This window comes from Anas acuta, chromosome 13 (genome assembly GCF_963932015.1).
Source record: "Anas acuta chromosome 13, bAnaAcu1.1, whole genome shotgun sequence".
NCBI lineage: Eukaryota > Metazoa > Chordata > Aves > Anseriformes > Anatidae > Anas > Anas acuta.
The window spans coordinates 14,368,845-14,382,168 of record NC_088991.1 but is presented as its reverse complement, the minus strand read 5'-3'; the positions used below and the strand labels follow the sequence as shown (position 1 = coordinate 14,382,168).

The 13,324-nt window shown below is 36.7% G+C and overlaps 1 protein-coding gene across 1 annotated transcript in view; it reads right to left on the bottom strand.

Annotated features, from left to right (window-relative positions):
* Positions 1-13,324, bottom strand: part of LOC137863497 (transmembrane 9 superfamily member 2-like) — a 30,407-nt gene that overhangs the window by 16,578 nt on the left and 505 nt on the right. The window contains exons 2-9 of the mRNA XM_068696661.1: positions 13,041-13,108; positions 11,641-11,734; positions 9,819-9,946; positions 9,467-9,596; positions 7,154-7,281; positions 4,632-4,743; positions 2,426-2,505; positions 1,427-1,535 (exon numbers count right to left, since the gene is read on the bottom strand). Of these exons, the coding sequence (XP_068552762.1) occupies positions 1,427-1,535; positions 2,426-2,505; positions 4,632-4,743; positions 7,154-7,281; positions 9,467-9,596; positions 9,819-9,946; positions 11,641-11,734; positions 13,041-13,108 (849 nt within the window). The remainder of the gene's footprint in view (positions 1-1,426; positions 1,536-2,425; positions 2,506-4,631; positions 4,744-7,153; positions 7,282-9,466; positions 9,597-9,818; positions 9,947-11,640; positions 11,735-13,040; positions 13,109-13,324) is intronic.

Genomic DNA, 13,324 nt, shown 5'->3' with positions numbered 1-13,324 from the left:
TATAAGATATTGAACATGATTTAATTGAGAGATCAAACAGGAGCTTCATAAAAACGAGCAGTTAAAGAACATGGAAAAATTCTTCCACTTTAATTACTGTCTGCATTTGCATTAACAAAAGACATTAAATATCAAAAACACAGAAGAATAAAAGTACTTTCAGATGTTTTAGTTTCAATATTAAACATTTTTGTGCATTTAAAGTATTTTTTTTATCCAGATAGACAGCAACGACAGTGCAAATTCAAACCTTTGTAGTATCTGACATTACTTCTCATCTTTGGCTTGCAAATACCACTTCTACCGATTAGAAAGAGTAAATTTTCATTCAGTCTTTCACTCTCAGTCAACTGGTCAAGTCTTTTTTTTTTCCCCCTCACCATCAGTTATATTCTCTTCCAGGGTAGCAAGCCACCATAGAGACTTGCACCTTTCCCATTCTGGAGGGGTAAATATTTCAGAAGAACTTGTCAATAAAAATATCTACTATAAAATAATAGTAGCTATCAATAAAAATACCTACTCTTCACAAGTTTGGCTGTTCAAACTTTAAAACACATTTTTAGATAGAAAACATGCCAAATGGATAGCAAAATCTTTGTTTCTGTGCTGCACATATACCTACAACAATTACAGCACAGCTCCTGTGCTAGATCTGTGTAACATGAGTACAAACAGGGCTGCACTAACAAGGAATCTTCTGTATAATCCCAGGTTGCAAGTCATAGACTCACGGACTAGCTGAGGTTGGAATGGATTTCTGGAAGTTATCCTGTCCAACCCCCATGCTCAAGTTGGGCTACCTAGAGCAGGTTACCCAGAACCATGTCCAGATTGCACTGGTATCTCCAGTGATGCAGATTCCATAAAGAACATTACTGGCTGCTTAGATCAGTGACATGTTACCCTCTGTATATCCTGACTGACTCCATAATGCAGTCATAGGACTCAGATCAATTGATACCTCCTGATGGTGAACCACTGACAGAACACTTTCCTTCAGCTTTTCAATGTCTACAGTGTATCCTGTGGCTGTTGCTATGCTGTGAAAATCTATGTTAAAAATAAAATAAAACCACCAGCTTTCCTTTGGAACAAAGGGACTTACGTTTTAAAAATGAGTTTCTTCACTAGCAAAAGAAAAAATCTGTGAATCACTCCACATACTTCCTAAAGCTGAAGTCTGTCCTTGCATATTAAAAGTTATTAAAACGACACGAAGAAGTATGACTGTCATATCTGCCCATTTATTCCTTCCGTTAGGAGAGACGAAATAGCAATAAAGCTATTTTTAATTGCCAGATAAATTATCATGTTTCAAATTCTAGATAGTTATACATCTCTTCATATTGTATACACTATTTGAGAGATATCCCCATTGCCAGAAAACATGCTTACATATACAAAAGCTGTAAATCTTACTCACAGAAGAGTCAATCTGGTTGTATCTTGCAATATCTTTATGAAGGGTCCTCAGAATGATCATAGCCACCATGCCAGATAAGAAGAGAACAATTACGAGGGAATTCATTATACTGTAGGTAAAGAAAAAAAAAGTCCGCTTTCAGTCCGCTTATTCAGGTTTCAGGACATGCACTCCAATTCAAAACCACATGTACAGCTCAAGTCAATAGGAATAGCCTCAGATACTCAGATATTATACAAGACATTCCGTCAGGCCTTTTAGTACTTTCTCATACTGAGAAGATACACCTTTTTAAGTTGTGTACCTTTACGACTTCTTAGGAGACAGAAGCAAGAATACTACTTATGTTGTTAATTCTCAAGACAGTTACACATTGCATTTCTTTATCTTCCTTTTTATATGGCTCCAAAGGTATTTTCCTAGTGAAACAGATACAGCTCTCAAAGCTGATTTTACATGTATGAACCCATCAAATCTACATCATGCCAGTTAGTATTTTCTGGATACATATTTAATGTGATCAGCCTTTTCAAAAACTTAATATTGCACAACATTATAATTTCAACATAAATCATAAACTTACTTGATATATTTTACTCATAAAAGCAGCCCTTTTTTTTTGTTTGCAGCTGCTCTGTACAAAACATGCAGTGCACATATGTACCTCTTACTTCACAAATGGAAAAAGTCAGTAACAATAACATTGCAGAGCAGCAACTTCTCAGAAGTTTTACAAAATGGAGATGAAGTAAGACCATAAAGGTTGCCTTCTTTTTGGACACTAATGTTGCATTCCTTTGGTGAAATGCAATACTACGGTTGCTCCCAAGAGATGCAAGACTGATAAGTCACTCCACATATGAAAACAAGAAAGTTTACTTGCCTGAAGACTAACAGACTTTGTTTTACCACAGCAGAAGTTATGTATCTCTAGAAGCACAAATAAGAAAACTTTGTGCTCCCCAGCAAGGTTATTCACTGCATAAATGTAAGTCATACCTAAACCACTGGATGTTTGTGTGTGGCATGGACTCCAAAATGTAATCCCATCTGGAAGCCCACTTAATATTATTCTTTTCCTATAAAGAAATTAAATAGCAATTAATAGAGACAAATACAAGTTTGTTGCAGTCTCTGAGAAGAAATAAGCACACACAATCTCTTCCAGAAACCTTCCACTCAGCATTAATATCTAAGCTTGGTATCAGCCCTGGATGTTAGACCTCCGTTGTGCATTAATAATTCTTTTCATCTCCTGAGCCTTTCAAAGAATATTTCATTTATTGAAATCTCCTATTCATGTCTTCTACCTTCAAGTGGGGCTTCACTAAGCCTCATCTTCCCATGATTTGCTACGTAGCTGCCTGCAACTCCCAAATACAATCGTGCCATTGCTACAAGATATTTCCAGCATAACACATGACATGAATCTTCAACTTTGTTCAACACACCTTATGAGCATGTTTCTAGTTTCCCCTGGATTTTCCCTTTCTCATCATCTTTAATGTGTTTAGCACAAACTTTCTTGCTCCCTGCCATAATGGTATATGACACAGACTATTTTCCACTCCTGGCAACATACCCACTGACGACTTTGATTTCTGTTTTCCCTTTGAAGGATATAAGAACAAATCTTTCAGCAAGTTTCCTCTTCAAAAGAGACTTCCATCCTCTCCTATCTCCTCCTCTAGATGCTTCATGTTAAAGCGGTACAAGCGATAACTTCTTCTGACCTCCAAGCCTTATCCTCCACCAGCTAGTCTCATGGAAGGTACATTTGCTGTCCTGCTACCAAACTCTGTCTCCTGACTGGTGTGAAGTTCATACGAATTTCTTAGCATCCTTACCAGATGATAAAACTGTACAGTTAATTACCAAAATTTAGACTATACTGACAATGACCTAGGATTTAAGTTTCAAGTCGTGTTCTGGATCAAAAAAAAAGTTACAATGAATTGCACCAATACAACTAAGTGGCTGAAATTGCCACAAGTTACTCTTTACTGGCACAATCTGTAGTTGATCAGTAGCGAAAGGATAATAGATGTTCCAGAAGGGTGGTTTTAAAGTTTGTTATTTGAGTATCAAACTGCTCGCATGCTTACACTTCTGTACACTCGTGTATTAAACATGTGAGACACAATTGTAACCTTTCACACACACAAAGCTGAATACTTGGCCTTTTATAATGAATTAGAACAGACACCAAAGTTTTCTCATCAGAAATCAGCTCTCATATCAAAAAGGGCAATAAATGCATTTTACCTGTTTATGTACTCAAGATTACTGAAACTAATGTTCTCCTCTTTTAAAATATTTTTCACAGATGAATACTACCCTTTTAATTTATTTTGAAACTATTGATAATGCCTGATATATTTTATTTTTTCTTTCATTCCAAATCAAAGCTAATGGATAAAATAGAAAAGTCAATTTTGAAGTGCCTTGAGTGCCATCTGCTGGAAGCATCTGAACCAACAGCTGTTAAAACTTACATGCTCTATTCCCAAGAAAAAGAGAGTAAATAGCCCAAACACCTAACACATTGAGTCTATAACAGGACAAAGTGCACATTGCAAGTCTACACTGCAATTCATCATCAAAATTTACACAAAAATGTTAATAGACAGGAGGCTCAATCATGTAGTAAAATCAGAGAGTCTCAAAGGAAAAGTAACAGCATATAGAGCCTTGCACCTCAAGATCTCTGGTTCAAATCAAATTCCATTTGGTACAACGAAAGCTGTTATCACACGATGGTGACTTGACTGCCTATGCAAAATAAGACGGTGGTCAAGCCAAATCCTTTAAGATCAGTGTCTTACATCAGAAGAATAACCATGCCTTCAGGACAGACTGGAAGTGAGGCACAAAGGTTTGCAATAGTTCAAACCACTGTTATTCTCACCCCCAGAGGAGGCTCACTTTCCATGCTGTGGTAAAGACACAGTAGCAAGAAAGTCAGATTTCCTCCTGACTAAGTTGTAGCAGGCTGAATAAAGCATAATACTCTAGAAGACAAATGGCCCACTACTCAACTTGCAACTACAGCAATGGAAACATCATAGTTTTGGGGAAAAATGCTTCACAAGATCATCCTTATGGAGTTTACACTGCTTTAGCCCAGTTACGGCTCTTTGCAAATTATCCGTTTTTTCTGGGTTTGTACTTTTGGGGAATTACATATAACAGATTCAATACTTACTTCAAATGTCACTGAGTAAGTATAGATCAAATTCAGTTTGTTGTTGAATTCTCCAGGAATCTCCATGGGTGGACCTTCACAGCTTAAGTTGTTTTCATCTGTATGTTTGTAACTAAGGAAAAAAAATAGTTAAATAAAATAAAATTACATCTAATCAACAGCAGAAATTTTCACAATTTCTTTTTAAGGGTAATCAGAATGGGTTTTTAATGGGGAAAAAAAAAGAACAGGAAGAGCTCTGTATATAATTTTGAATCAGCTATTCAACTTCCTTGAGAACTTGCTTTTCCTTGCTTCTACCACTAAAGGTCAAAGATTTTCAAAGATACCTCTATTATCTCTTATGTTTGTAGTTACAGATAATATGAAAGAAATACATGTATATAATTAGGCATCATTATTCATAATTTCTGTAACAACTTCAGAGTTACAGCAGAGCTGAATACTATTTCTTACCAGCACTTGCAGTGAGTTAAAGTCTCCCTAGAAAGCATCCCAGGGATTTGGAACACTATCTTCAGTTAATATATGTTCAGACTTTTGGGCACTTGAGAACATTACAGGTACACTCAGGATTGCCAGGTATGTGAGAGACAAGAAATTAAGACCTCCAAAACTATGGGAGATATAGTTTCGCCCTACCCACTTTTTTTTTTTTTGTCATATTAGAACAGCATCCTAGTCCTAAACTAATATGCTGCTTGATTAACTGGGCCATGAAACCTGAAGATCTTTACCTGGTAAGAAGGTAAGTGTTAACATGAAATACGCCTTTCTCTGCCATCATACCTCTCCTCCACATTTTAAACAAGACCATGTTATTGATGAGGGACTTAACATCAGTATACATGTATGCTTGTCAACAAGGAAGATGGGGACTTTATCAGTCTCCCACAGATTCTTATTTTCCCTCAAGTGTCATTAGGGGAAAGTTGTATATTTTATTTTTAGTGGATTTGTGGGTGCCTTTTATTTATTTTTAAACGCAACAGAAGTGACTGTGTAAACCTTTTCATTTTCCATTCCTATACAAGTAGTCTAATGTCACCTCTCTTCAGTCTTTAATACTCAGAAAAATATAGAACAACTCCAAACAACATTCTACAGTTCAAAAGCATAAACCCTTCTCTGTTGCACCTTACTACAGCTATAGAAGCACAAAATCAAAGAAACCTTACAGTTTGGTTGAATTTTCTCCTGTGAATCTTCTCTAACACTGGAAAATAGCTTCCCTCTCACATCCTCTCAATCAAGATGTAGTTACCCAGCTTAGCTACACAATTATTCCTTATATGCATTATTACATGACAACAACTGAGTCAAGCTACAAGGTAATACAACTTCCATGAACAGCCTAGGGTGCTCCAGCCTCAAATACTCCCCACTGGGAGAGGCTAAAGGTTGAAGCAAAGCACCAAGCAAAACATCAGGTCAGAGAATGACAAAATTAAGGTTATGTGCAACCTAACTGTGCCCCCTTGTGGTTTGCATTACAATCAAGTTCTCTTACTTTTGAACCATTCAGGATGCAACCAATAAAGCATTAAACAAAAATGGAGAAGGTTGGTAGAATCTTCTTGCCACCATCTGGGAGCAGAGGAAAATGGAAGGAATAAACATGCATAGCAAGTATAATTCACTAAAATTACACCGTGCCATAGCAACAGAAAGAAAAAAAAAAAAAACTACACCCAAATCTCCACACAGGTCGTACACATCTGTATAATTTGAGAAGTTGTAGTCACGTAATTTAAGAACGTACTTAATCCCTATAGAAAAGGGGAAGACTGAGCTGCAGTTCTCAAATATATATAAGTATTAACTATGCATGAGCAAACTGGCAATAGGCCAAAGTAATCACTTCAGTCCAACCTCTGAATTCTTGCATCTCCTTTCTTGGTCAACCTACTAGTGCAGAAACCAAAAAGCTACTTATAAGAAGATAAGTCAGTCTTCTCAGATATTCTGCTGTTTTGAATGGCAGTATTAACTTGATACTTCACTTGAACCTCAGTATTCAAACTAACTCAGGAAAAAGTATATCTGTACAAATATAGTATGTATATATAAAGTATATCTGTACCTTTGTACAGAGCACATATGGGGTGCAGTGCAGCAGAAGTAAGAGAGATGACAAGGGAAACTTTAAATCAATTAACGGATGCATCTTACATATCTAAAACATGTTTTAGAAAGGAAAGATATGCACAACTATATGCAAATCAATATAAACATGAGAATGCTTCTATTGTTTGTGTCAGGTTATAAGACTTCACAAAAGCAGTTTTTCCGATCAGGATGGACTTCGGGGAACATCTGAAAAGCAAAGTTATATGACATTTACAGCCATGGAACTGCTTTTTACAAACACAGTTCCAGCTGTGAACCAGTATACTGAAAACTTTACCAGAGTTCAAAATAACTGGTTCCTCAGAACTTAGTAACACCAAACATCATTTCAAAGTTTGCAACTACTGATAGATTCCTCAGTACTAGAACTTGCTGCTCTAATGCAGAATTACCTTTGTGGTCTCAGTCGTGCCATCACCAGTCTTGCACCAGGCCAGTTTTCATCCTTCCCACTATGGTACATGATTGTTATGTCAACGTGGTTGAAGAGGTAGAAAGTGTTCTTCTTGTTAAACTCTGACTAAAAAAATATCATCAAGAGCTTAAGAAACTTCCAGCAGGAGAGGGCGCAATGCAGTCATGAATTTTAGAATAAGACTACTGTCCAAAAAAGGAGCAGGAAAAAACATTTTTCTACATGCTTGTATAAAATATATACACATTTTCTTAAACAGTACATTGTAGCATGTTATCTAAATAATACCCACATCATAGTTAAAGCATCACATGTTTCTATTAAGATATAAAAGCATTTGACACTATTTTTGCACAAAGCTGCCAAAACAAGTTCAAAGATCTTATTCAAGCTGCCAGTAATTCAGATTCGCCACTGCTCCCTGCCCGACATACAGCCTACCTGTCAGCTCCTGAAGCTGACAAAATAGGTTCTGCTTCAAAAAAGTACCTTTCACTTTCAGTAGCTACTCTGCTTTGTCATCCATATCCTTCCAGAACTTGGAACTGAAGAACTATATAAAGTTCATATTCAAAAAAAAATAAAAATCACAGTAGATACCTGAGTCAATTCAAATTGACTTGAATTTTCCTTTCTTCCCACAATTGTCATTGTTTAGAAAACTTTAACTACAACTTTCACTTGAATTAAGGGACCAGAATGATGGACTTCCAGTTGAGTTTTTAAGTTTAAAGTTCCTTTCTTGGTTTTATATGTTAGCCATTTTCCAACTGCCATAAAATATTCCTCTCCTGTCCCTCTCAGCAAAACATTAAAGTGTCTTGCACTAAAGTTATCTGGATTCCTCATCTTTAACTGCCAGAAGAAGACTAGAATCATGCCTGTATCATACTCTAACCCTATCTTTAGGTACCTTCTCCCTCCAATTTAAAGTAGCAGCTGAGACAGTAATATAGTTTGTTAGCTGCATAAATGTGAGGATGAACGGTAGTTCTGACACTGCACGATAACAACCTCTTTTCTGCCCCATTTTGAAGGGATAATTACATCTTCCAAAATAGTTATTTAGGTATACTTCTTGAGGAGAATGATATTGCCCAACTCAGCCCAGAAATCAGTCATATTCACTGTGCTACGTTCTTATTTGCCAAGGTAGCAATCCTTTCTTCTACTGCTGTGTTTTGCAACATTCTCATTGCAACGAGATACTACAGACTAAAACTGAAGCTGAATATTGCAGCTACACTAGCAAAGCACCCACACCACAGCTAGCACACCCAATGTGTGCAGCATTTCATGGATATACCATACAAGCTCCCTGAGCACTCACTAGGAAATTCAATCACTGTCACTTACGTATGAAGCTCATCCTATAAAAAAAATAAAACTGTTTAAGTTGCTGACTTTGCCACAAACATTTTCCATGTACCACAAAGCTTCCAAGACAGCAGTATCAATGTAACATAAAATCAATCTTCTCAATAACCCTGCAGTATAACATCACAAAGTAATACAGATGAACACCTAACTACAGCAGGTTATTCAAATCACCGACCATTTTCAAAGTGAACATGCATGATAAATGCATCACATGTTAATACAAATAAATTGACTGCTCTACATACAAGCAGTAAGTTACGTGGCAGAGCACAGCCACAGCAAACTGCTCTCTCAAGAAGGTGGTCCTCCACCTCAGAAGAACTGCATCACTAATATATGTAACAGCAGTAGTTCACCATACAACTCCCAGGATGAGTGACACATTTCAAACTGTTGTGAATATAATTCTTTCCTCTATCACAGCTGTGTTATCTTCCAGCCATCTGGGAAAAATCCTGAGATATTTAGGTTGCAAACTGTGCTAGACATAACTTTTGCAACTAGAGCACTGCTCATTTCTGGATCTTCACTAGACAGCTTGTATGCGAAATCCATACAAGGTCTTGCACACAGACACAATTCAAGTTGTGTGGACACAGAATTAATAGGTATGGAGATGGATACATATGACATTTCAGAACAAAAACTCCGAGTTTTCTGAGGCTTTCAGACATCAAAACAGTTACTTTATAGCATCATGTAGACAAACAAACAAAGTGTCTTTTTGGACACTTCTATCAGAAAGACACTGCATACAAAAGAAGCCATTCTGTTTTTTTCAGTTCCCACATTCTGAATATTAACTATACTTACAAGGCTACCTATTCTTTTTCAGGAAAACAAAGTTTAAAAATAAAACTCTGAAATAAATTACATCTACTATACTAAAGAAAAAAGTTCCACCACTTACATTTATAACACAAGCATCTTTAACTCTACCATCTGGAGTAACAAAACATCCTATTGGGAATCCTGGATTACAGTACTTTTGTCCATCTTCCACATCATAGCACCATGTTACAGGCATGTTATCAATAATCCTATAAAGAAATTATCAAAGAACAAGTCCTCAGGAGATATGCACCTTATTTCATACTGACATTTAGCATCCGTGTAATGCACAGTTTTCAGTAGCACCCACAAGATGCACAGTAGAGGACAACAGTCTGACAGAAGAAGGAAGAAAGCAACCACTTAGAAAAAAAATAACGTGATGCTAAAAAAGGAACATGAAAAAAGCTCAAGCACACATTTCAGCTTACCAGTGATGTTGATAGTTCAACTGCATTCCTTTCTTCAAGAAAGCCAGCTTGCTCCTATCAGCACTGTTTTCTGGGTCATAAGACCTTGTACAAACTTTCTTGCATGTTTCCTGCTTCTTAAAAGTGAACTGGTATGAAAGTACACAAAGAGAGTAATTTAAGTTTTGCTTCAATAATCTGTCCAGACTTCTCCTGTAAAGCTAACTTATTTGACATACATCCCTGACATGAAAGTTTGAGGCAGAATTCCCCATACAATAAATTGCTTTAACTAAATTTCAAGAGTTCTGTATATCTGGAAACTGTATTCCCCTTTCACGTTGCTAAAAGTCTACAACAGCCCAGATAAATTACCTTCAGATGATCAACATTTGAAAATCAGCAGAAAAGGTACTGCTTTCTTATTTTAACAGTTTATTTTGACAGTTTCGTCATCTGTTACACCAGACTTTTAACTAAATCTTTTTTTTTAATGTTCTGCTTTAATTTTAGCTGTGTTTCCCTCATGATTTAAGTTATCAGACAACATTGCCAAAAATGTAACATGTTGCACAATGTCTATGCTTCAAGGGCAGACACCACCTAATGCTAACATGCTCACATTTGTATATCAAACTGGTATTCTAACCCAGTTAGGATTTACCTGTTACTGAGCTAACATAACTAAGACCATGACTGAAAATTCTAACATTATTAAGGCTTAAGTGATAACCAATAACAGGGCATTTTTAATTACTGTAGTATACAGCCATTTCAAAGACATAACTGTTACAGTTCTTAAATTACAGGTATCAAGCCCAAATGACACATCATGCTTTGTATTTAAAAGCTTCTTGTGGTTAGCAGTCATATGACTACATTAGCTCAGAGAATAAAGGAGAGAGAGACCTCTAGGAGTAGTTTACACAAGGGAGGAGTCATCACCTTCTTAACAGTCCCATGAAAAGGTGTGACTAGGTCCCTAATGCCTGAGCAGAAGTAGACTCAAACTCTGCTGCCTCATTTTCTCACAGAGATTTGGATTATCTAGTAACCTCACAGACAAGCATAGCCCAGTTTTCAGTTTCACTAACAAATCCCAGTTTGGAAAACACACTTGAACAGCATACAGTTTTCAAGTGTTAAGAGGCACAGTTTGACTGTATCTCCTTTATTGCCAATAATTTTCCCAATCTGGTTGGCCAGTACTTGACAGATGTTACTTTTTAGTCATTGGTAACACAGTACACAAGACAGAAAAATACCTAATCTACAGAATACTTGCACATCTTTATTTTATGGAAGATTTCAAATGGCATGCTTCAAAAATGAAAATGTTGGTTTTAGACAACAGATTTTAAACGTATACAAGCACGGAAAGCTGGAAATGAGCCCCAGCTTGGCTTCTCTTCCCACTCTGGAAGTTGCCTAATAGCACAACTAAGATGTATGTGAAACAGTTTCTGAAACAGCAGTTTGTGGCCTCCTATATTACAGCTCAAAAAATTATTTCAGATCACCTAACACTCTAGGCTATATACCCAGCTGTTCAAGAACTACTTAGTTTCTTGATTCCTTTATCATAGAGAAACAGGAAGGAAGAGTGATTACTGGCTCACAGCTTCCTAACTTTTATTAGTCACCCTTTGATGCTTTTGGGACCAGAAGGATTTTTTTGTTCATTTTTATTATAAACTGTACAAAGTTTAAATGAAAAACAAAACCAAAAAACCCACAAAATCATTAATTCTTCAGCCGTGTCTTCAGCTATATCAGCGGACTACAACCATTAAAAAGAGAGCTATCAAATTTAAACAGGATTGTATTTAAGGGATGAAACAACCTTATATGGAGATGATGCTATTCTCTCTCCAAACAGCACTTGCCCAAGATTTTCTGATGGTCTTTTCTCTTCCTTATCTTGACAGAAGTCAAAACTGGGGAAAAAAAAAATCACAGTAGAAAAGATAACCTTTAATTTTTAATTACCATATAATTGTAAATAATAGCCTAAAACAATTTCTTAAGTTTTGCCCTTAGCATTGCAGTTTTCATGTTTCTTTCAGTAGGCCTGCAGCTGTTAATAAAAGTAGAAGTGCTTCTATATATATTAAATAGAAATATTCCTATTTGATGTCAGTTTCAACCAAGGTATTTCAAAGGTAAAGTATATTTAACAAAACACATGGCTTTTAGTCCAAACAGTCTTTTCAAGTAACAGTTTAAACAAACAATATCATGTTTCGCATAAAAAAAAAAAGTCTGTCCATTCTCTTGGAAAAAAAAAATAATAAAAATCACCCCCCGTTCTTAAAGACTCTTTAATATGAAACACATTCCCAAGAAGTACTTCCAATATTAATATTCCACACTGCCAAATGCCATTCGCCAACTCTTTTTGACTCAATATAGTCTGAAACAGCTGAAAATTGGAGCGAAAGTATAACCATTCTGTGTCTTTATTATTTAAACATGGGCAGCAGTAGGTTAAGAAAAAGAGATTCACTTATCTTTGCTGAATAAGTACTTTTCCTCAATGTGTGGGCCTAAATTCATTGGCTTTCATAAAGTTTAGTGCAAATAGAGATTTTGTTGACTTTTTGAGCTGGTCTGTGGCCTCATTGCTACTGTTGCATTATACAGTATTAGAGCTACATTAACAGCAAGTTTCTCTTTTCTACGTCAAACAGCAAGACAATTTTATTGATTGCATATAACTGCTTACTAGAAGTACTTTTGTAGATAGTTATAGTATTCACCAACAAGAATCAAAGTGAAAATAAAACCCCAAAATTAGATACAGAGCTTTGGCAGTAAAAGAAAAGTAACAGTGACTCTTCTTTCAATTACTTTAGCTGCCAGAAACAAAGAACACAAAGATCCTGTCTTCCTGGATTTGACAAACAGGAAGGAGTTTCAAATGTGTCAAACAGGCTATACTAAGTCTAAAACTGAGCTCAAATGCAAAGAACCTGTAGAAACTCAACAGTCTCATCTTTAACAATAACAGAAGGTAGTCAGGATGCACAGGGTTGGCCTTCATCCTTTCCACTGTCACATTTTAGTCCTGCTGATGAGCACTGGATTTGCTCTGCTATCTGTACATCCAAAACAATCCTTTCTGTACACCCAAAACAAGGCTTACAGGAAACAAGAGCACTTGTGTTATGGGTTGTATCACTGCACTAAGAACAGAAAACAAACTTTCCAAATGCTTCTGGAAGCCTGTCGTGGTGTACTTACGCATCATACTCATATGGCAGGACCGATTCAACCGAGTCCAGTCTGTTCACAAAGAGCTCAATTAGCGACTGAAACGGAGAAGAGAAGTATGACAATACAAATCTGCAAAATCAGAGGCACGGCCAACACAAGGCGCATCAGCAGCTGTCGGGAGCTAACCAAAGTTGCAGCACGCCACAGTTCCTGCACTCTTCTGACAGGCCCCGACCGCAGCGCCGGGCCACGCCACAGCCATCCCCCAGCAGCCCCGCCGCCACAGGAGGCTGCAGCAATGAAGGGAAATT